Source organism: Pristiophorus japonicus, chromosome 16 (assembly GCF_044704955.1).
Source record: "Pristiophorus japonicus isolate sPriJap1 chromosome 16, sPriJap1.hap1, whole genome shotgun sequence".
NCBI classification, from domain to species: Eukaryota; Metazoa; Chordata; class Chondrichthyes; family Pristiophoridae; genus Pristiophorus; species Pristiophorus japonicus.
Genome location: NC_091992.1, coordinates 7,511,386 through 7,535,323, shown reverse-complemented (window position 1 = coordinate 7,535,323; position 23,938 = coordinate 7,511,386). Strand labels below are relative to the sequence as shown.

General features: G+C 46.2%; 1 protein-coding gene across 3 annotated transcripts in view; it reads left to right on the top strand.

The window, feature by feature from the left end:
* LOC139226291 (uncharacterized) overlaps nucleotides 1–23,399 on the top strand; it is a 136,252-nt gene extending 112,853 nt beyond the window's left edge. For all 3 annotated transcript variants that reach the window (XM_070856938.1, XM_070856937.1, XM_070856940.1), the window contains 2 exons: nucleotides 5,026–5,226; nucleotides 21,528–23,399. In XM_070856938.1, coding sequence (XP_070713039.1) covers nucleotides 5,026–5,226; nucleotides 21,528–21,566 — 240 coding nt within the window. In that variant the 3' untranslated portion in view covers nucleotides 21,567–23,399. The remainder of the gene's footprint in view (nucleotides 1–5,025; nucleotides 5,227–21,527) is intronic.
* The last annotated feature ends 539 nt before the right edge of the window (nucleotides 23,400–23,938 follow it).

Here is a 23,938-nt window from a genome sequence, read left to right as displayed (position 1 = left end):
GGGGCCTGGGAGCAGCCCAAGGACCAAGAGAGGCAAGAGGGTAAATAAATCATTTTCCCCAAACCTAATACCACCTTCAGGCCCGTGAACCTTCTTGTTGCTGCTCTCCAGCAGGGTGCGGGCTTAAGCCAGGAGGGCACTAGGTGCGCCCAGGGAATGCTGTGAGCAGTGGTCGTGGTGCCGCCACAGCTCACCTCCAGTGTAGCTGCATCTATGCGGCACCCATTGAGGGCTCCCCGAGACAAAATCCCGCCCTCGGAACGCATTATCGTGGGGCATTCCAGCTGCCACAGTATTATGTTTGCAAGCCCACATAGCTGCATTGAAGAGGAAGCTAGATAAGCACATGAGGAGAAAGGAATAGAAGGATATACTGATGGGGTTTGATGAAGAGGGGTGGGAGGAGGTAAATGCATAATCATCCCTCGAAACGAGGATGACTTGCTTCCGTGCCAAAAAAGGATAAGTCCACAGGTTCAATGAAGGACCTAATATTCCAGGCCCTGAACTACATCCTGAAGGGTGGAAGTTGCCTGTGCGCGGATTTTTTTAACGTGTGGTGGCCTGGCCGTTGCACACCAGCCACCACACGGGCTCGACAGAGCTAGGTCTTGGTCCAGTGGCAAGGATTGCCCAAGACAGCTGGAGACCTGCTCTGCTGCACAGACCTAGTGCGCGCACATATCGCAGTGTTGGGCTGGTCCGTGCTGCCCCTGGGCCCCAGGCCCCTAACTCACGCCTCTCCTGGGCCCCGATCACATCCCTCCACAATCTCTCGCCGCTCCTTCGCCCCGACATCGCTGCTCCTGCTGTATCTGCCCGCGCTCCAATCACCGACCTGGACCTTGATGACGTCGCTCTTCGCTGCCGTCACAGCTCGTGCAGCTCCCTGAAGCGGTATGCCTCCACGCTGCTCCCAGGCCTCTGCACGCCGCTCCTTTTATGGCCCCGACCTGCCGCTGGTGTTCTCACGCTTTCAGCATAAACACCAACATAGACCAGTTGGGCCGATTGGCCTGTTTCTGTGCTGTAAACTCAATGAACGAGTTTTTAAAAAAAGAAAGAATTTTCATTTATTTAGCTCAGGATGTAGTGGAGTCACATTTGTTATGTTGGCAAACACAACAGCCAATTTGCGCGAAGCAAAGTCCTGCTAACAGCAACTGAGATGAATAACCAGTTGATCTGTGTTGGTAGTGTTGGCTGAGGAAGGAACTCCGGCCAGAAAGATGTGGGCGGTTTATGTTGATTGCAGGAGATCTGCAATATATTGGAGCCAGCAGCTGAAGAACAGAATAACAGCAGGCTTTAGAACCAGGGAAGTGGATAGCAAGATTGATATAAACATTCTCCTTTCATCTTTCAGACCTAAATTTAAATCAAATTCAATCTGATGGGATGAAAGTTTCTTCTCTGTCTTGGCTACAGATTCTTGCAAGAAATATATTTATGAAGTCTCATCCTAGTTTCTAAATGATGTGAGGTCACAGCACAAATTGCCCAATTGCCAGCACGCATTGATGCTAAATTGGCAGTCTTGCCTCGGATGTCTGATGTAGGAAATGGAAAAAAAAAATCACACTTTTAAGTAGCGGACACTTTACTGAAGCTCGATCAAAGCCATTGTTGGGGCAAAGTAGATGGAACCTTACCCTACACATTGCCACACTGTCATCATCATAGGCAGTCCCTCGGAATAGAGGAAGTCTTGCTTCCACTTTTAAAATGAGTCCTTAGGTGGCTGAACAGTCCAATACGAGAACCACAGTCCCTGTACACAGGTGGGATAGATAGTCGTTGTGAGAAAGGGTGGGTGGGACTGGTTTGCCGTACGCTCTTTCCGTTGCCTGCGCTTGATTTCTGCATGCTCTCGGCGATGAGACTCGAGGTGCTCAGCGCCCTCCCAGATGCTCTTCCTCCACTTAGGGCAGTCTTTGGCCAGGGACTCCCAGATGTCAGTGGGGATGTTGCACTTTATCAGGGAGGCTTTAATCTGGATCTGATTGATGCTGACACTTGTGCCAAAAATGGAAAAGCTCGCATTCTTCAATAATGACATCTCTTGCCACGGCAAAAAACAGAAAGTACATCCAAAATGTTGTCCTGGCCAAAATTCTTCCCTCAGCCAACGCCATAAACAACAGATTTATCTCGTTGCTGCTTGTGGGATTTTGTAAAATGGCTGCCCCGATTGGTCACATAACAGTAATCACTGCACTTCAAAAATAATTCATTGAGTGTGAACTACTTTTGGGACATCTTGAGAGATGTGATAAGGTGCTATATAAATGCAAAGTCTTTCTTTCAAAAATATATAAAACAATTTATACTTTTTGGTTTTGCTGTTTTAAGAATTGTTGTATCAGTTGTATATCCTTTCAATAGTGACCATGTTTGCAGTGAACAAATCAATAATTTGCACTCTTGTAGCTGTTTTCACAGAACACTTTATAGCAAAGGAACCCAAGGGGGAGAGAAATTGGGGGAGACTGTTAAAAGCATGGCCAAAGAGGTAGAGGAACTTTTAAAAGGAAGGAAGTAGAGTGGCTTGGGAAGAGAATTCTTACGTGCTGAAACCTCTGCCACTGATGGTGGAGCGAAATAAGGGAGAATCCAGTGTAAATCTCACTCAGAAGAGCAGAGAGCAAGTCTTGTAACATAGGATTGGAGAGGGTTTTATAGGTACAGGTCATGGAGAGATTTGAAGAAAGGGCAAGGATTTTAAAGTCAGTGTGTTGGGGACTGAGGAACCAATGGAGGGGGGGGCGGGTACAGGGCACCTAGGAGTGAGGGGTAGGATATGAACCGCAGTTGGAGCTTATGAAAGGTACAGCCCCATAGCAAGAGTAAAAATAAAACGGGGAAGGTGGCTCAACCGTGGCAAACAAGGGAAATTAAGGATAATGTTAAATCCAAGGAAGAGGCATGTAAATTGGCCAGAAAAAGCAGCAAATCTGAGGACTGGGAGAAACTTAGAATTCAGCAGAGGAGGACAAAGGGTTTAATTAGGAGGGGGAAAATAGAGTATGAGAGGAAGCTTGCCGGGAACATAAAAACTGACTGCAAAAGCTTCTATAGATATGTGAAGAGAAAAAGATTAGTGAAGACAAACGTAGGTCCCTTGCAGTCAGATTCAGGTGAATTTATAATGGGGAACAAAGAAATGGCAGACCAGTTGAACATATACTTTGGTTCTGTCTTCACGAAGGAAGACACAAATAACCTTCCGGAAATACTAGGGGACTGAGGGTCTAGTGAGAAGGAGGAACTGAAGGAAATCCTTATTAGGTGGGAAATTGATGGGATTGAAGACCGATAAATCCCCAGGGCCTGATAGTCTGCATCCCAGAGTACTTAAGAAAGTGGCCCTAGAAATAGTGGATGCATTGGTGATCATTTTCCAACAGTCTATCGACTCTGGATCAGTTCCTAAGGACTGGAGGGTAGCTAATGTAACACCACTTTTTTAAAAAGGAGGGAGAGAGAAAACGGGTAATTATAGACCGGTTAGCCTGACATCAGTACTGGGGAAAATATTAGAACCAATTATTAAAGATGAAATAGCAGCGCGTTTGGAAAGCAGTGACAGGATCGGTCCAAGTCAGCATGGATTTATGAAAGGGAAATCATGCTTGACAAATCTTCTAGAATTTTTTGAGGATGTAACGTAGAGTGGACAAGGGAGAACCAGTGGATGTGGTGTATTTGGACTTTCAAAAGGCTTTTGACAAGGTCCCACACAAGAGATTGGTGTGCAAAATCAAAGCACATGGTATTGGGGGTAATGTACTGACGTGATAGAGAACTGGTTGGCAGACAGGAAGCAGAGAGTCGGGATAAACGGGCCCTTTTCAGAATGGCAGAGTGGGGTGCCGCAGGGCTCAGTGCTGGGACCCCAGCTATTTACAATATACATCAATGATTTAGATAAAGGAATTGAGTGTAATATCTCCAAGTTTGCAGATGACAATAAGCTGGGTGGTGGTGTGAGCTGTGAGGAGGATGCTAAGAGACTGCAGGGTGACTTGGACAGGTTAGGTGAGTGGGCAAATGCATGGCAGATGTAGTATAATGTAGATAAATGTGAGGTTATCCACTTTGGTGGCAAAAACACAAAGGCAGAATATTATCTGAATGGCAGCAGATTAGGAAAAGGGGAGGTGCAACAAGACTTGGGTGTCATGGTACATCAGTCATTGAAAGTTGGCATGCAGGTACAGCAGGCGGTGAAGAAGGCAAATGGTATGTTAGCCTTCATAGCTGGGGGATTTGAGTATAGGAGCAGGGAGGTCTTACTGCAGTTGTACAGGGCCTTGGTGAAGCCTCACCTGGAATATTGTGTTCAGTTTTGGTCTCCTAATCTGAGGAAGGACCTTCTTGCTATTGAGGGAATGCAGCGAAGGTTCACCAGACTGATTCCCGGGATGGCAGGACTGACATATGAGGAGAGACTGGATCGACTGGGCCTTTATTCACTGGAGTTTAGAAGGATGAAAGGGGATCTCATAGAAACATATAAAATTCTGACGGGACTGGACAGGTTAGATGCAGGAAGAATGTTCCCGATGTTGGGGAAGTCAAAAACCAGGGGACACAGTCTAATGATAAGGGGTAAGCCATTTAGGACTGAGATGAGGAGAAACTTCTTCACTCAGAGAGTTGTTAACCTGTGGAATTCCCTACCGCAGAGAGTTGTTGATGCCAGTTCATTGGATATCTTGAAGAGGGAGTTAGATACAGCCCTTACGGCTAAAGGGATCAAGGGGCATGGAGAGAAAGCAGGAAAGGGGTACTGAGGGAATGATCAGCCATGATCTTATTGAATGGTGGTGCAGGCTCGAAGGGCCAAATGGCCTACTCCTGCACCTATTTTCTATGTTTCTATGTTTAAGACGAGGAAATCAAGTCTGGAGGAAATGAAGTCTTTGGACGATCATAGATTAATGTTAAGGTTTGAAACTGAAAATGTCAAGTCAGTGTATACCTGCTATCCGATTGCTCTGTTTTTCATTTCATCTACATCAGGTTACTAATGACCTTCTCACAATAGACAAAATAAATAAATTTCTGAAAGTGCAATCTATCAAGAAGGGCAAAGACATGACACAGCTTGTCCTGCAGAGTCTGGATCGGAGACTCCAGAAAGCCGGAAGAAATCACCCTGAATACAAACGTGAGGAACAGTTCTTTGAAGAAGCCATGGCGGAGACATTCTATGCGCTTGTGGTTAGTATAACTATACACTGTGCATGAGATCTGAGAACACTGGGTTTTACTGCAATGGGTTCTCTGCTACTGACCTGTCCCAGTGATATAAGCAATGTTATGCTGGTGTGGTTAATGGGAAAATTCTTTTACTGAGAATATCTTCTCATGAACCAATTAGTGCCTAATTATAATTAAATCCATATTGAAGGGCTTTACTTGAAAAATTATAGCCATACAACAAGCTTATCCTTGAGTTTCCATAGCAATATCAAAATATTATAATTATTAAAGTAACGATTTGCGGCTTAAAAAAAAACACAATTCTTTTTTCCTCATAACTTATTCTATAATATAAATCAGTGTCAGCTGTGGCTCTGTGGGTAGCACCCTTGCCTCTGAGTCAGAAGGTTGTGGGTTCAAGTCCTACTCCAGAGAACAAAAATGTAGGTGGACACTCAACTGCAGTACTGAGAGAGTGCTGCACTGTTGGAGGTGCCGTCCTGGCCAATATTATTCCTCAATCAACATCACCAAAAAAAACAGGTTATTTGGTGATGATCACATTGCTGTCTGTGGGAGCTTGCTGTGCGCAAATTGGCTGCCGTGTTTCCTACATCACAACAGTGATTATACTTCTAAAAGTAAAGTGCTTTGGGACGTTCGGTGGTTGTGAAAGCTGCTATATAAATTCTCTATTCCATTTTCCCTCCTGGAATCTGCCCCTCGTCTGCAGTTGAGAGGATGGCCTGGAGACCCGCTCCTGGGAGCACCCACCAGTGCTGGCGTATTGCAGGCTTCAGAGAGGCGCACTGGCAACCCTGGGTGACAGCTCACTGATTGTTCTCTTCCTGTGGGGGAGCGACTATGTAACTTCCCATGACAGCAGGGCTGAGATTGTGAACTTGTGGCGCTATGCGTTCCAGATCCAGCCCAGCCCCCACCCAACGCATTGCAGGTCTTAAAGCAACAATTCGTAAACCGCAGCTATATTGGCGGCAAAGCATTTCTGCCTGCGCAGAGGCTGAGGCACTCAGCCGTGACATTTCAACACCTGGCTCGGTGTATTTCTTCCCCACCCCCAATCATCCTGCTTCAGTAGAGCGTCTCTCAGCACTGACAAGTGCTCTGCCAAGACAACTCTCAAAGCTGTTTTCTATTATTAAAATCCTTTGAGCTCACAATTTAACGTGAATGAAAGCATTCAAAATATTTTACTGTAATGGTACATATTCTGATTTGATCTTTGCATCAAAGTAAGAAATGTAACAAGATCTGCACCAGACATGTTAATGGATACCTGCTTGGCATATACCTCCTATTCATACACACAAACACACCACACAATATTTTTACTGGCAGCCAAATAAGGCTCCTTAAGTTACAGTCCATCCCCTGCTTCACACAAAAAACTCTTCGAAATTTGAAGTTTGGGTAAACTGTGAGCAAATGAGTTAATGTTTTAGGTTCATTGGGTCCTTGAAAACGTGTGGTGGTGAGAGTGTCTTTATATGCTTGAAGTTAAGGATGTCAAGTCTCTGTACTCAATGACATTCGACTCCACCGACCATATGTGGCTGGATAATTTATGTTCCTATAATCAATGTGTAATATGTTATGAGTCTCCAGGGGTGACATAAGTTATCCAATGTCTGTAAGTCAAGAGATTTCTGAAAAACTGGACACATATCCACTGTAAGTATCCATTCCATGCCTTACAAAGATTATCTGTGTGCAGAAGTTACTTTTCCAACCCAAAACACAGAATAATATTTGAGTTGTTTTGAGAGTGGCTCCTATGTGTAGTTTTGGGCCAGTTCGTCAGTGCGACAGACGACCAATAAAGTAATCCGAGAAGTCTCAACCTGTGTTCGCTTTGGGTCAGTAAGCTGAGACACCAGGATATGCGCTGGTAAAGGAAATTACATCATGACAATCCCGCTGAAATGTGCATAAATGTACTCCACCTCATGACCCATTTCTGTCTGAATTTCAATCAGTATCCTATGGAAAAGGACAAGGATAGACCAGGAATAAAAGTTCTAAATTGGGGAAAAGCCAACTTTGCTAAGCTGAGAGGTGATTTGGCCACAGTGGACTGGAAACAGCAACTTGAAGGTAAATCAGTGTCAGAGCAGTGGGAGGCATTCGAGGAGGAGATCTGGAGGGTTCAGCCCAAATATGTGCCCTTAAAGAAAAAGGGTGGGACTAACAAATCTAGAGCCCCTTGGATGTCTCGGGAAATACAGGGTAGGGTAAAGAAAAAAAGGGAGGCTTATGACATATACCGAGAACTAAATACTGCAGAATCTCCAGAGGAGTATAGAAAGGGCAGGGGTGAAATTAAAAAGGATATTTGGAGAACAAAGAGAGAGCATGAAAAATTCTTGGCAAGTAAAATTAAAGAAAACCCAAAGATGTTTAATAAATATATTAAGAGCAAGAGGATAACTAAAAAAAGGGTAGGGCCTATTAGAGATCATGAGGGTAATCTGTGTGTGGGAGACCTGGGTATGGTTCTTAATGAATACTTTGCATCTGTTTTCACAAAAGAGACACTGCTATCGGGGAGGAGGAGTGTGAAATATTAGATTAAATAAACATAGTGAGAGAGGAAATATTAAGGCTTTTGACACTCAACTGTGAAGGACTATGGAGCGTCCTCCTCCGTTTCAGCTGCCCCCAAAGGTTTGTCACCATCCTCCGCCTGTTCCATGACGACATGCAAGCCATGATCCTGACCAAGGGATCCATCACAGACCCAATCCACGTCCGGACAGGGGTCAAACAGGATTGCGCCATTGCGTCTTCTCGATCTTGCTCACTGCAATACTCCATCTCACTCTCAATAAGCTCCCCGCTGGAGTGGAACTAAACTGTAGAACCAATGGGAACCTGTTCAACCGTCGTCGCCTCCAGGCTAGATCCAAGGTCGTCCCATCCTCTGTCATCGAACTACAGTACGCAGACGATGCTTGCGTCTGAGCACATTCAGAGGCTGAACTCCAAGCCATCGTCAACATCTTCATCGAGGCATATGAAAGCATGGGCCTTACACTAAACATCCGTAAGACAGAGGTCCTCCACCAACCTGACCCCGCCACACAGCACTGTCCCCGGTTTTCAAAATCCACGATGCAACCTTGGACAACATGGACCATTTTCCATACCTCAGGAGCCTACTATCAGCAAGGGCAGACAAATGCCTCCAGTACACCAGAGCAGCCTTCGGTCGCCTGAGGAAGAGAGTGTTCGAAGACCAGGACCTCAAATCTGGCACCAAGCTTATGGTCTACAGGGCAGTAGTGATACCTGCCCTCCTATATGGCTTAGAGACGTGGACCATATACAACAGACACCTCAAAGCGCTGGAGAAGTACCACCAGCGCTGTCTCTGCAAGATCCTGCAAATCCATTGGGAGGATAGACACACCAACATCAGTGTTCTCAATCAGGCCAACATCCCCAGCATCGAAGCACTGACCACAAACGACCAGCTCCATTGGGCAGGCCACATCATCCGCATGCCCGACACGAGACTCCCAAAGCAAGCGCTCTACTCGGAATTCCTACATGGCAAGCGAGCTTCAGGTGGGCAGAGGAAATGTTTCAAGGACACCCTCAAAGCTCCCCTGATAAAGTGCAACATCCCCACTGACACCTGGGAGTCCCTGGCCCAAGACCGTCCTAAGTGGAGGAAGAGCATCCGGGAGGGCGCTGAGCACCTCAAGTCTCGTCGCCGAGAGCATGCAGAAACCAAGCACAGACAGCGGAAGGGTGTCCTTGAAGCGGATGATGTGGCCCGCCCAATGGAGCTGGTCGAGTGTGGTCAGTGCTTCGATGCTGGGGATGTTGACCTGATTGAGAACACTGACGTTGGTGTGTCTATCCTCCCAGTGGATTTGCAGGATCTTGCAGAGGCAGCGCTGGTGGTACTTCTCCGGTGCTTTGAGGCAAACCAGACTCCCCTCACACCCTTTTCTTCAACGACTGTCTGTCCTACCTCTGACAGAGACTGCAATTCCTGTATTGGACTGTACAGTCACCTGATAGCTCACTTTTTAGAGTGGAAGCAAGTCTTCCTCGATTTCGAGGGACTGCCTATGATGATGATGATAAGGGGTTTAGCAACTTTGCAAGTGGATAAGTCCCCAGGCCCAGCTGAAATGTATCTCAGGCTGTTAGGCGAAGCAAAAGAGGAAATAGCAGAGGCTCTGACCATCATTTTCCAATCCTCTCTGACTTCAGGCATGGTGCCAGAGGACTGGAGGACTGCTAATGTGGTACCTTTGTTTAAGAAGGGAGAAAGGGATAGACCAATTAATTACAGGCCAGTCAGCCTAACCTCAGTGGTGGAAAAATTATTGGAAAAAATCCTGAAGGACAGGATAAATCGCTTAGAAAGACACGGATTAATCAAGAACAGTCAGCACGGATTTGTTAAGGGAAGGTTGTGTTTGACTAACTTGATTGAAATTTTTGAGGTGGTAACAAGGAGGGTCGATAAGGGTAGTGCGTTTGATGTAGTGTATATAAATTTTAACAAGGCTTTTGATAAGGTGCCACTTGGCAGACTGGTCACGAAAGTAAAAGCCCATGGGATCCAAGGGCAAGTGGCAAGTTGGACCCAAAATTGGCTCAAAGGCATGAAGCAAAGGGTAATGGTCGACGGGTATTTTTGTGACTGGAACGCTGTTTCCAGTGGGGTTCCGAAGGCCTCAGTACTACGTCCCTTGCTTTTTGTGACATATATCAATGATTTAGACATTAATTTCGGGAGCATGATTAAGAAGTTAACAGATGATACAAAAATCGGCTGTGTGATTGATAATGAAGAAGAAAGCTGCGGACTGCAGGAAGATATCAATCAACTGGTCAGGTGGGCAGAACAGTGGCAAATGGAATTTAATCCAGAGAAGTGTGAGGTAATGCATTTGGGGAGGGCTAACAAGGAAAGGGAATACACATTAAATGGTAGGACACTGAGAAGTGTAGAGGAACAAAGGGACCTTGGAATGCATGTCCACAGATCCCTGAAGATAGCAGGCCAGGTAGTAAGGTGGTTAAGAAAGCATACGGAATGCTTGCCTTTATTAGCCGAGGCATAGAATACAAGAGCAGGGTGGTTATACTTGAACTGTACAAAACACTAGTTGGGCCACAGCTGGAGTACTGCGTGCACTTCTGGTCACTGCATTACAGGAAGGATGTGATTGCACTGGAGAGGGTACAGAGGATATTTACGAGGATGTTGCCGGGAGTGGAGAATCTTAGCTATGAGGACAGATTGGAAAGGCTGGGTTTGTTTTCCTTGGAACAGAGGAGGCTGAGGGGAGACCTCATTGAGTTGTATAAAATTATGAGGGGCCTAGATAGAATGGGCCTATTTCCCTAAGCAGAGGGCATGAATTTAAAGTAATTGGTAGAAGGTTTAGAGGGGACTTGAGGGAAAATTTCTTCACCCCGAGGGTTGTGGGGTCTGAAACTCACTTCCTGAAAGGGTGGCAGAGGCCGAAACCCCTCACCACATTTAAAAAGTACTTGGATGTGCACCCGAAGTGCTGTAACCTGCAGGGCTACGGACCAAGAGCTGGAAAGTAGGATTAGGCTGGATAGTCTCTTGTTGGCCGGCGAGGACACGATGGGCCAAAATGGCCTCCTTCCGTGCTGTAAATTTCTATGATTCTATGTCTCTAAGAGAACTTTGGCCTGATCAGAGCCCATTTAGGGACCAACAGTTTATGTCCAACACCCATGCTTTTTCAGTGAGTCACTTCTGGCAAAATTGGAAATCATATTCTGTGAGTTGTATTTATTAGGGGTGCTGAAGTTGGCCTCAGTTTTACTGGGCAAGCAAGGAAAAAAAAAGTAACATTTTCCACTCACGATTACTCCCCCTGGATAAAAACTACCTTCCCACGTCATTCTTAAATTTGCTCACTAATTCCACACTCCTCTTCTGGCCTGCCAACCATACAATACCTGTGCCTCAGTCAATATCCACCACAACTTGTTGCATTCAGCTATGTTTTTTTTTCAAAATTCATTAATGGGATGTGGGCATTGGTGGCAAGTCTGGCATTTATTGCCCATCCACAACTGCCCTTGAGAAGGTGGTGGTGAGCCACCTTCTTGAACCGCTGCAGTCCGCGTAGTGAAGGAGCTCCCACAGTGATTTTGTTGTAGCAGTTTGGTACAACTGAGTGTCTCGCTGGGCCATTTCAGAGGGCAGTTAAGAGTCAACTACATTGCTGTGTGTCTGGAGTCACATATAGGGCCCAGACCGGGTAAGGACGGCAGATTTCCTTCCCTAAAAGGACATTACTGAACCAGATGGGTTTTTACGACAATCCGGTAGTTTCATGGACACCATGACTGATACTGGCTTTTTTTATTCCAGATTTAAATTCCACAACTGCCATAGTGGGATTATTAGTAAAGGCCTCTGGATTACTAGCCAAGTAACATGACCATGATGCCACTGCCCCCCTTTGATCCGAGACAGTGTTTCAGCCCCACTGCAGCCCTTGAGAACATAGGAACAGGAGTAGGCCATTCAGCCTCTCAAGCCCGTTCCTCCATTCAATTAGATTATGGCTGATCTGTGTCTTAACTACATCTAGCCGCCTTGGTTCTGTAACCCTTAATAGCCTATCTTGACATGACAGCCACTTCTGCGGCTGCAAATCTGCAGCTGTGCACTTGAACACATGCTGCGTAACCAGCCTGGCTGTACCTCCTCAAGTTGCACTGGTGCTCCTTCTCTCTGCTCAAAACCCTTACTGCTCCAAGATCATCCTGGAGAGTGGAAATAACTCTAAATTCGGAGGAACTTACCGCCGGCTGCCGGCGAGTTTCTGGGGCGTTCTCCCCTCGGTGCCAGTTTCCTCTCGACGCTAATGCGCACTGCGCGTAAGTGTCCTCCCGCCCGTCAAGCTGGCAGATTCCTCCGGGCGGGAGTCGACGGCAGCAGGGGGAAGGACTGCTGCGTGGAGGCAGGTCGAACACCAGCGGTAAGTATGAAGACCTGAAGAAAAAAGTTAGTAAACTTCTTTTATTTTTTTTTTTACACAGCGGTTCAGTTGGATGGAGTCCCCTGAAGGTTTTCCAGTGGAGGTTTTTTGTGTAAATTTTTATTTTCATGTGCTCCCCCCTCCCTGGGTCAGACTCAATCCTCGGCAGCACCTTGCCGACGATTGCATTTGCCGCTGAGATTGGGAGCTCCCATCTGCTGCCGCCCAGATTCACGGCGTAAGTCATTTTTTTGCCACCGGTCTTTGCAGATCTTTTGGAGGAACCTCCCGGCCAAAGTACCGCCAGGTCTGTTGGCGGTCCTTTGGCTGGCACTTGGGCGGGCCTTAGCTTTGACCAAGTTCATAAGAACATAAGAATTAGGAACAGGAGTAGGCCATCTAGCCCCTCGAGCCTGCTCCACCATTCAACAAGATCATGGCTGATCTGGCCGTGGACTCAGCTACAATTACCCGCCCGTTCCCCATAACCCTTAATTCCCTTATTGGTTAAAAATCTATCTATCTGTGATTTGAATATATTCAATGAGCTAGCCTCAACTGCTTCCTTGGGCAGAGAATGCCACAGATTCACAACCCTCTGGGAGAAGAAATTCCTTCTCAACTCAGTTTTAAATTGGCTCCCCCGTATTTTGAGGCTGTGCCTCCTAGTTCTAGTCTCCCCGACCAGTGGAAACAACCTCTCTGCCTCTATCTGTTCAGCCATGAACTCATTGAATGGCGGTGCAGGCTAGAAGGGCCGAATGGCCTACTCCTGCACCTATTTTCTATGTTTCTATGTTTCTATCTTGTCTATCCCTTTCATTATTTTAAATGTTTCTATAAGATCACCCCATTCAAATAATATTTCCTTTTATTGTTTTTTTTTCCCCAAGGTGGATGACCTCACATTTTCCGACATTGTATTCCATCTGCCAAACTTTAGCCCATTCGCTTAACCTATCTAAATCTCTTTGCAGCCTCTCTGTGTCCTCTACACAACCCGCTTTCCCACTAATCTTTGTGTCATCTGCAAATTTTGTTACACTACACTCTGTCCCCTCTTCCAGGTCATCTATGTATATTGTAAACAGTTGTGGTCCCAGCACCAATCCCTGTGGCACACCACTAACCACCAATTTCCAACCCGAAAAGGACCCATTTATCTGGACTCTCTGCTTTCTGTTCGCCAGCAAATTCTCTATCCATGCTAATACATTTCCTCTGACTCCGCGTACCTTCATCTTCTGCAGTAACCTTTTGTGTGGCACCTTATCGAATGCCCCCCGGAAATCCAAATACACCACATCCATCGGTACACCTCTATCAACTACGCTCGCTATATCCTCAAAGAATTTCAGTAAATTAGTTAAACATGATTTCCCCTTCATGAATCCATGTTGTGTCTGTTTGATTGCACTATTCCTAACTAGATGTCCCGCTATTTCCTCCCTAATGATAGCTTCAAGCATCTTCCCCACTACAGATGCTAAACTAACTGGCCTACAGTTACCTGCCTGTTGTCTGCCCCCTTTTTCAAACAGAGGTGTCACATTAGCTCCCCTCCAATCCGATGGCACCTCCCAAGAGTCCAGAGAACCCTGGTAGATTATAACGAATGCATCTGCTATAACTTCCGCCACCTCTCTTAATACCCTGGGATGCACTCCATCAGGACCAGGGTACACGTCTACCTTGAGTCCCATTAGCCTGTCCAGCACTACCCCCCTAGTGATAGTGATTGTCTCAAGGTCCTCGCTTCCCACATTCCTGTGACCAGCAATTTTTGGCATGGTTTTTGTGTCTTCCACTGTGAAGACCGAAGTAAAATAATTGTTTAAGGTCTCAGCCATTTCCACATTTCCCATTATTAAATCCCCCTTCTCATCTTCTAAGGGACCAACATTTACTTTAGTCACTCTTTTCCGTTTTATATATCGGTAAAAGCTTTTATTATCTGTTGTTATGTTTTGCGCAAGTTTACTTTCATAATCTATCTTCCCCTTCTTTTTGCTTTCTTAGTCATTCTTTGCTGTCGTTTAAAATGTTCCCAATCTTCTAGTTTCCCACGAACCTTGGCCACCTTATATGCATTGGTTTTTAATTTGATACTCTCCTTTATTTCCTTGGTTATCCACGGCTGGTTATCCCTTCTCTTCCCGCCCTTTTTCACTGGAATATATTTTTGTTGAGCACTATGAAAGAGCTCCTTAAAAGTCCTCCACTGTTCCTCAATTGTGCCACCGTTTAGTCTGTGTTCCCAGTCTACTTTAGCCAATTCTGCCCTCATCCCACTGTAGTCCTCTTTGTTTAAGCATAGTACGCTCGTTTGAGACACTACTTCCTCACCCTCAATCTGTATTACAAATTCAACCATACTGTGATCACTCATTCCGAGAGGATCTTTTACTAGGAGATCGTTTATTATTCCTGTCTCATTACACAGGACCAGATCTAAGATAGCTTGCTCCCTTGTAGGTTCTGTAACATACTGTTCTAACAAACAATCCCGTATGCATTCTATGAATTCCTCTTCCAGGCTACCCCGTGCGATTTGATTTGACCAATCGATATGTAGGTTAAAATCCCCCATGATTACTGCCGTTCCTTTTTCACATGCCTCCATTATTCCCCTGATTATTGTCTGCCCCACCATGAAGTTATTATTTGGGGGCCTATAAACTACGCCTACCAGTGACTTTTTCTCCTTACTATCTCTAATCTCCACCCACAATGATTCAACATTTTGTTCATTAGAGCCAATATCCTCTCATAACTGCCCTGATATCATCCTTTATTAACAGAGCTACCCCACCTCCTTTCCCTTCTTGTCTATCTTTCCGAATTGTCAGATACCACTGTATGTTTAATTCCCAGTCTTGGCCACCCTGTAACCACGTTTCAGTAATGGCCACCAAATCATACCCATTTGTAATGATTTGTGCCGTCAACTCATTTACTTTGTTTCGAATGCTGTGTACGTTTCGGTAAAGTGTTTTAATACAAGTTTTTAAACCATGATTTTTAGTTTTGACCCCTCCTGCAGCCCCTTTATATTCATATATATTGTCCCTTCCTATCACCTTGTGGTTTACACTTACCCCAGTGCTACTCTGCTCTGTTGCCTCCTGCCTTTTGCATTCTTTCTTGGGGTTCTGTTCATCTGAGCTCTCACCCACTCTAACTAGCTCAGAGCCCTCCCAACCGTACTATCAAAACCACGCGCGAGAACATTGGTCCCGTCTCCGTCTCTGTTGAGGTCTAACCTGTTCGGGCCCTTAATCTTTACCTCAGACTCAAAATGTGAGGAACTCATGGATTTTTCCATCTTTTGCTGCCTCCACTGACAGCCTCACAACTCCTGCTTCTCAATTCCCAATACTCTATCCTACCCTCCGCCCGAAGGAGCCCTCACCCATCCTTTTCTCTCCCTTCAATGTGCTCATCTCGTTTGTCATGTATCTTACATTATTATATATAACTGTATCCTAACATGCTATACATGACTGTAATAAGATATGACCTGTAACCACCAGCATTCCAGAGCTGTGAAATAAAGGGGCAGGTCTAGAGTGACCTTGACTTCACTACATGCCTCGTGTGAATCTGTACTGAGGGGACAGGACTTTACAGTGGTGACGGGTTACGGGATTACAGAATCCACAGAATGGTGAACAACGGATCAGATGAAAAGTACAATGCGGGAGACAATTCGAAGGACTTTATAGAAAGGCTCCAGCAAAGCTTTGTAACCAAAGACTGGTTAGGCAACGATAAGGCAGACAAGAGAAGAGCCCATCTCTTGACCAGCTGTGGCTCGAAAACATACGCTTTAATGAAGGATCTGTTGGCACCCGAGAAACCAGCAAGCAAGTCGTTTGAAGAATTGAGCACACTGGTAAGAGACCACCTGAAGCCAGCGAGCAGCCTACACATGGCCAGATACAGGTTCTACAACTACAGACGCTGTGTGGGCCAGAGCATTCCCGACTTCGTGGCGGAACTTCGGAGGTTAACTAGTTTATGTGAGTTCTCCGATGAACTGTTGAGAGAAATGCTGAGAGACTTTTTCATTGAAGGAATAGGCCACACAGGCATATTCCGAAAGCTCATAGAGACCAAGAACCTGACCTTAGAGGCAGCAGCACTGGTTGCACAGACATTCTTGGTAGGGGAAGAAGAAACGAGGTTGATTTACAATGCAGGTACGACAACTGACGAAATATCGGAAGAAGAAGTTCACAGCACTAAACAAGCTGCTACCATCACACACAGACAAAACTGGGAGAACAGGCTCTCGACAGCAGGCAGAAGCCATCAAGGGCCACAGGAACGGCCGTTCACACCTCATCAACCCACAATGCGAGCAATCAACTACAAACTGAGAGAAGCTCAAGAGAGATCAGCCAGACGCAGCTCATTCTTTGGGAACTCTTTGAACAATGGAACAGGTCTGTGCTGGAGGTGTGGGGGTGGGCATTCGTCAAGGGGATGTCGATTTCAGCAGGCTGTTTGCAGAAATTGTGAATATACAGGGCATTTGGCCCGCATGTGCAAAACAACGGCAGCTCGGCTGGTATACGAATCGGATGGGTCGGAAAGCGGTCCAGAAGATGGTGGGGACAGTGCTCGGGACACCGGTGTACAGCGGGTCAACACGATCAATGGCCGCTGCTCCTACAACAGGACGCCTCTTATAATGATGAGGGTCCTACTCAACGGGATATCTGTCAACATGGAGCTGGATACGGGAGCGAGTCAATCTCTCATGGGCGCTCAACAATTTGAACAACTGTGGCCGCATAAAAGAGACAGACCAAAACTCACAAGGGTCGACACCAAACTAAGGACCTATACCAAAGAAATCGTACCAGTCCTCGGCAGCGCCATGCTCTCTGTCACACACAAAGGAACAGTGAACCGACTTCCCTTGTGGATTGTCCCCGGAGACCCTCCCAGCACTGCTGGGGAGAAGCTGGCTGGCAAAACTAAACTGGAAATGGGATGATGTCCATGCCATGTCATTAGAGGAACAGACCTCCTGCTCAACAGTTATAAAGCGATTTGAACATCTCTTTCAGCCAGGTGTGGGCACTTTCAAAGGGGCCAAAGTCAAAATCTACATCACACAGGATGCTAGACCGGTCCATCACAAGGCTAGAGCTGTACCCTATGTGATGAGGGAAAAGATTGAACACGAACTAGACAGGCTTCTGCAAGAAGGCATTATATCACCTGTGGAATTTAGCGACTGGGCAAGTCCCATCGTCCCAGTCATGAAGCCTGATGGATCCGTACAAATCTGTGGGGACTACAAATCTACCATAAACAGAGTCTCCCTACAGGACCAGTACCCGCTGCCCAGAGCGGAGGACTTATTTGCCACATTGGCTGGAGGTAAACTTTTCTCAAAATTAGACCTCACATCTGCGCATATGACGCAAGAATTGACCGAGGAATCCAAGCTACTCACCACCATCAACACACATCGAGGCCTTTTCATGTACAATCGATGCCCATTCGGCATCAGGTCGGCAGCTGCCATATTCCAGCGCAACATGGAGAGTTTGCTCAAGTCCATCCCGGGGATGGTTGTATTTCAAGATGACATACTTACCACGGGCAGGGATACCGACTCCCATCTCCGTAATTTGGAGGAAGTACTAAAGCAGTTGGTTCGGGTATCCCGACGAGTCAAGAAATCCAAGTGCCTGTTTCTCGCACCCGAGGTTGAATTTTTGGGCAGAAGGATTGCCGCTGATGGAATCCGCCCAACAGAGTCCAAAACAGAAGCAATTCGCCTGGCACCCAGGCCCCGGAATGTCTCAGAACTGCGCGCCTTTCTCGGGCTACTCAATTATTTTGGGAACTTTATGCAGAACTTAAGCACGCTGCTGGAGCCTCTCCACATGCTACTCAGGAAGGGGTGCGATTGGTTTTGGGGAGATGCCCAGGAACGCGCCTTCAATAAGGCACGCAACCTTCTGTGTTCCAACAGTGTTTTGACTTTCTTTGACCCAGGTAAAAAGCTAGTCCTCACATGCAATGCATCAGCATATGGGGTCGGGTGCGTTTTGCAACATGTCAATAGTGCGGGCAAATTACAACCCATAGCTTATGCCTCCAGGGCGGAGTGCGTGTACAAAAAGATGCACCAATACCTTTTCGGGGCCAAGTTTGCGTTAGAAACCGACCACAAGCCCCTCACGTCCCTCCTATCCGAGAGCAAGGCAATAAACGCCAACGCCTCGCCGCGAATTCAACGGTGGGCACTCATGCTGGCGTCCTACGACTACACAATAAGGCACAGACCAGGCACAGACAACTGTGCCGACGCGCTGAGCAGGCTACCCCTGGCGACCACGGAAGGGTCTGACGAACAGGACTGTGAGATAGTCATGGCCATCAATGCCTTTGAGTCCACAGGTTCGCCCATGACGGCTCGCCAAATCAGAGCCTGGTCGGCCAGCGACCCCACGTTATCCTTAGTAAAAAGATGTGTCCTAACCGGTGACTGGGCAGAGGCTTGCGATGCCTGCCCCGAGGAATTAAAACCCTTTCACAGGCGCATGCATGAGCTATCACTACAAGCAGACTGCCTGATGTGGGGCAGCCGAGTAGTCATGCCTCTGCGAGGCAGAGAGGCATTTGTCCGGGAGCTCCACCGCGAGCATCCGGGGATCGTTCTCATGAAGGCCATAGCCAGATCCCACGTCTGGTGGCCTGGTATTGACGCGGACTTGGAGCTCTGCGTCCGAAGGTGCACCATTTGTGCCCAATAGTGCCCCCAGGGAGGCTCCACTGAGCCCCTGGCCTACCAAACCATGGTCGCGGGTGCACGTAGACTATGCGGGCCCATTCATGGGCAAAATGTTCCTCGTAGTTGTAGATGTATTTTCAAAGTGGATCGAATGCACCATTTTAAACTCGAGCACAACCTCCACCACTGTGGAGAGCCTCGCAATCATGTTTGCAACGCACGGAATCCCTGACACATTGGTCAGTGACAATGGTCCGTGCTTCACCAGCGCAGAATTCCAAGACTTTATAATTGACCACAGCATAAATCACGTCAAACCGGCCTCCAACGGCCATGCGGAACGAGCAGTGCAAATCATTAAACAAGGCATGCTTAAAATCCAAGGTCCCACACTGCAGGGTCGCCTGTCGCGACTGCTGCTGGCATACAGATCTCGTCCGCACTCACTGACTGGGATCCCCCCCCGCGCAAATGTTGATGAAAAGGACTTTAAAAACAAGGCTCTCATTAATCCTCCCAGACATGCACAAAATCATTGAGGCAAAGCGCCGTAAGCTGACTGAGTACCATGACAGAAATTCGAGGGGGAGATGGAATGAGATAGGGGACAAAGTGTTTGTACTAAACTATGGCAGGGGTCCTAAATGGCTTGCAGGGACAGTAACGGGCAAGGAAGGAAACAGGCTACTGGTAGTACAAATGGACAATGGCAAAACCTGCCGGAGGCATGTAGACCAAGTCAAAAGCAGATTTACCAACAACATTGCAGAACCAGAGGCAGACTACAATGTGGAACTCGCACCACACCTGGTGGACAGACAGAGGGAACAACCTGAGGAAAGGGCAATCCCAACAGACAGCCCAGGCGAGTCAACAACAATCACACCAATCGAAACAGACAGTCTAGGCGAGATACTAGCAACCACACCCAAAGAAAAACAGACACCAAGGCAAACAACTGAACCACAACTCAGACGCTCCACGCGAGAGCGTAGCCCACCTGAGAGACTGAACCTATAAAGACAATAAGACCTTGGGGGAGGGTGATGTCATGTATCTTACATTATTATATATATAACTGTATCCTAACATGCTATACATGACTGTAATAAGATATGACCTGTAACCACCAGCATTCTAGAGCTGTGAAATAAAGGTGCACGTCCAGAGTGACCTTGACTTCACTACATGCCTCGTGTGAATTTGTACTGAGGGGACAGGACTTTACATCGTTCATGAAGCAAACCACCTCAATACCTTCCCACCCCTCATGTCTCGGCCTGTGCTTGCCAACATCACCAACCTGTCTGCATCCTCCAGCAATGTTCCTCCTTCTTCAAGACTGCTGTTATCACCCCCTCATGAAGAAACCCTCATTCTTTCCAACAGCTCTGTTCCTTCCTAATTAAAGCCTTGGAAAACATTGTTGCCTTGTAACTATGCTCCCACCACTTTCTGTATGAAACTCTCCACCCTGGCTTACAGCCCAGTCCGTCCACAGTATTGCGATTACACTGGCCAAAGCCACCATTGGCCAAATATGAGACAGTGACTTCTGAATCTTCGCCATTGATCACTCCATCTTCCAACATGTGCGTTCCACCTCTTCTCTCTCCTGGTTCTGCTCATACCTTTCACCTGCTGATGCCATTTCACGCTGATGGTTTTTTTTTGTAGCTTCCCCCTCCCTCCAAGTTTCTGTGTTCCTCTGCTGAAGGCATGGAAGACTTCAGCTCTCTGGTGCCTCACCAAAGAGGCCAGTCTTGATATGAGTCTGGATGGACAGTGACTGTTGACCGGCTATTTCATCATGGGAGCCATCGCCTGATAAGGTCCTCACCTGCTGTCTGCGTGTGTACTTCCCAGCAAGGAATAACAATAAGAAGCAGGTATCCTGGCTGCTTTTCTCCTCTCAAACCCAAGATGCTAAGGACAACTGTAACATCCTTATTAACCTCAATCAACTCAGCATAGGTGGGATCAAACCAGGAATTTTCTGGTCAGGTAGACACTGCTTTTACCAACTGGGCCATTGGGAAACTTCATGCTGATGATAAACACACAACTCGGGATGTTTTTGTTGCCCTCGGGTATTCACTTTCCAGCAGACATGCGCTTGCTTGTAGCAGACTCTTGGAACTAGATACTTGGGTGTCAGCCATGGCTCAGTGGTAGCACTTTTGCCTCTGAGTCAGAAAGTCGTGGGTTCAAGTCCCACTCCAGAGACTTGAGCACCAGACGTTAAACCGAGGCCACATCTGCCCTCTCAGGTAGGCGTAACAGATCCCATGGCACTACTTCGAAGAAGAGCAAGGGAGTTCACCCCAGTGTCCTGGCCAATATTTATCCCCCAACCAATATCACTAAAAAACAGATTATCTTGTCATTATAGCAGGCTGCGTTTCCTAAGTTACAACAGTGCCTACACTTCAAAAGTACTTATAAATGCAAGTCTTTTTCTTGTGGATACGATAGGTGTCTGAGTTATAAAGTTCACACAAGCACAGTAGCATTCAGAAGTTATAATTTCCTTGTTTTGTTTTCTAAAACAGGAGTCAGCCCTAATGAATGCAGGGTATGGACCTCTCTGAATGACAGCCAGATGGTGCAAGCTGCCTGAAGGGGTGAAGAAATGGACAGTACACTCAGATGTGCAAATTTCACAGCTGCGAGGGATCTGTAACCTCCCTGGAAACTGTTTTAAAAATTGCAGCTAGAAAATCTTGCTTGCACAATTTTTCTCCCGACAGTCCGTGATCTTTTTGCCCCTGTTTTAAACTTTTTTTTTTATAACAACTTTTTTTTCATGAAACAGGAGAAGTTTTAGTGAGAATATGACAAACCAAACCAAGAGAGGATTTGCTGCCTCCATAGAATGAACTACCACTGATTTATGGGGGTAATTTTGACCTAACCCGCCCATCAGGAAACTGACGCGATCGGTTTTGGACCAAGCCCAATTTTACTCTCCGTTGAAGCTGACGGAGCCATAATGGGCGGGATGTACAACCGGCGTTGCACCTGATCCCCTGGGTTTCCTGCCCGGAGAGTTAGCTTAAAATTAGCCCTTAGAGTGTTTCTGAAGAACTCAAGATCAGAGTGTAACCAGAAGGTGGGTTGTTGCAAGAAGTTGTTTGTATCTTTCAAAGTTAAGTTTTTATTGCGTTTGATGTTGGGGAGAATTTCCTGGGTCTGCAGCAGGAATCGCCTCGGTGCATCAAATATCGGAAAATGGGAAGGCCAGGCTACAAGCCTGTCCAATTTTCCTTCTGTTTAAATGAATGGAAGGAAAATCAGGCAGCTGCCTTTACAGGTGTGTGCTTCAACCAGCCCGCTTTTCTGATATTCACCGTGCCCAAGCACTTGGACGCATACCCAGGAAAAACTCCCCACAATGGTGGTAATTTGGTGAGGTTTGGATGCAGCACATAGGCTCGCTGGAGGCCACTGTGTATTGCCGCTTATAATGAGATAGCCCTATCCTCCAAGCTTTGCTTGCTGCTAGTGAGGCTCCGAGATGGCACCAAAACCTTTCAAAATTACTCGTTATGCCTCTTTCTGAGACACAAACCTACTAAGAGTGCAGCTTCTAATTTTCATAAAGCCCAATGTTTACAAGTTCCTTATTTTCCATTTCCCTCGGAATGGTAAATCTGAGGCACATTAACAGTTTGCAAAATGTTGTTTGTGTGGGACGGACTTGTGTGGTTTTTCGTGTGGTGGAGTGAAAAGGAGTAAGCTGGATAGAGGGCCCCAATGATTAACCTCACTGGAGGCAAAATAAGCCAAGAAAACCAGTCAAGGGCTGAGAAAAGTACTTTCAGCCCTGTCTCCCTGGCATTCTAACTCTCAGCCTGACATCCGACTGACCTGTCTCTAATATCCTGTTTGATTTATCACCCTTTGTGAGAAGGTCTCTTTGGTATCTGTGCCAAATTTACTTTTCACTCGGTTATAATTATTAACTCTGGTTCTACTGTCCTGCCTTAGTGTAAAGTAATATTCGTGATTTACCTTATCTAAGCCATTTAATGTTTTATTTACTGTAGTGAGATCCCTCCATAAATCTTTAGTTGTAGCAATCAAGCTTTTTCAACCTTTCCTCATATGTCTCTGCCTTGCACTCAAAATCATTCTTTTTGTGCTACTTTGCACTTCCTCCGATGCTTACATGTCCTTTTTGCAGCATAGTTTCCAGAATTGTACACAGTATTCCAAATGTGATCGAACCACTACATTGTACAGTCCTAGCATAACCTCATTAAACTAATTCCTGGAACAAGTTTGCTGCTGCGATGAAGTTTATGCTCAACTTAGTTGATTTTTAAAAAAAATTTCTCCTTATAACTTTTCTTTTTACGTATAAATAACACCAAACATACTAAGACTGGTTACTGTGAATACAATTAAGCAACAGTGAATGAAAAAAAGCTCGAGTTGGTGAATAAAACCCCTATTAAGTTATGAATAATGATGCAATTTTTATGGTTGTGTTTTATTTCTTTCTTTCTTTTGCTGACTGTGTTCTCCGGTGAGGGACATGCAGCCTCAGGCAATTAGCTTGATTGTGAACGCAGAAACTAGGGAAACACAAGTGTTATATTTTTGAGTGTTTTCTGCCCCTTTTATCTAAGGAATGACATATTTGCTTTAGAGGGAGTGCAATGAAGGTTTACCAGACTGATTCCTAGGGTGGGGGGATTGTCCCAAGAGGAGAGATTGTGGAGACTAGGCCTATATTCCCTAGAATTTAGAAGAATAAGAGGTGATCTAATTGAAATATACAAATTCCTTCCAGGGTAGATGCTGGGAGGATGTTTCCCCTGGCTGTGGAGTCTAGAACTAATGGTCATAGTCTCAGAATAAGGGGTCAGCCATTTAGGACTGAGATGAGACATTTCTTCCCGCAAAGTTTGTGAATCTTTGGAGTTCTCTTCCCTAGAGGGCTGTGGATGGTCAGTCA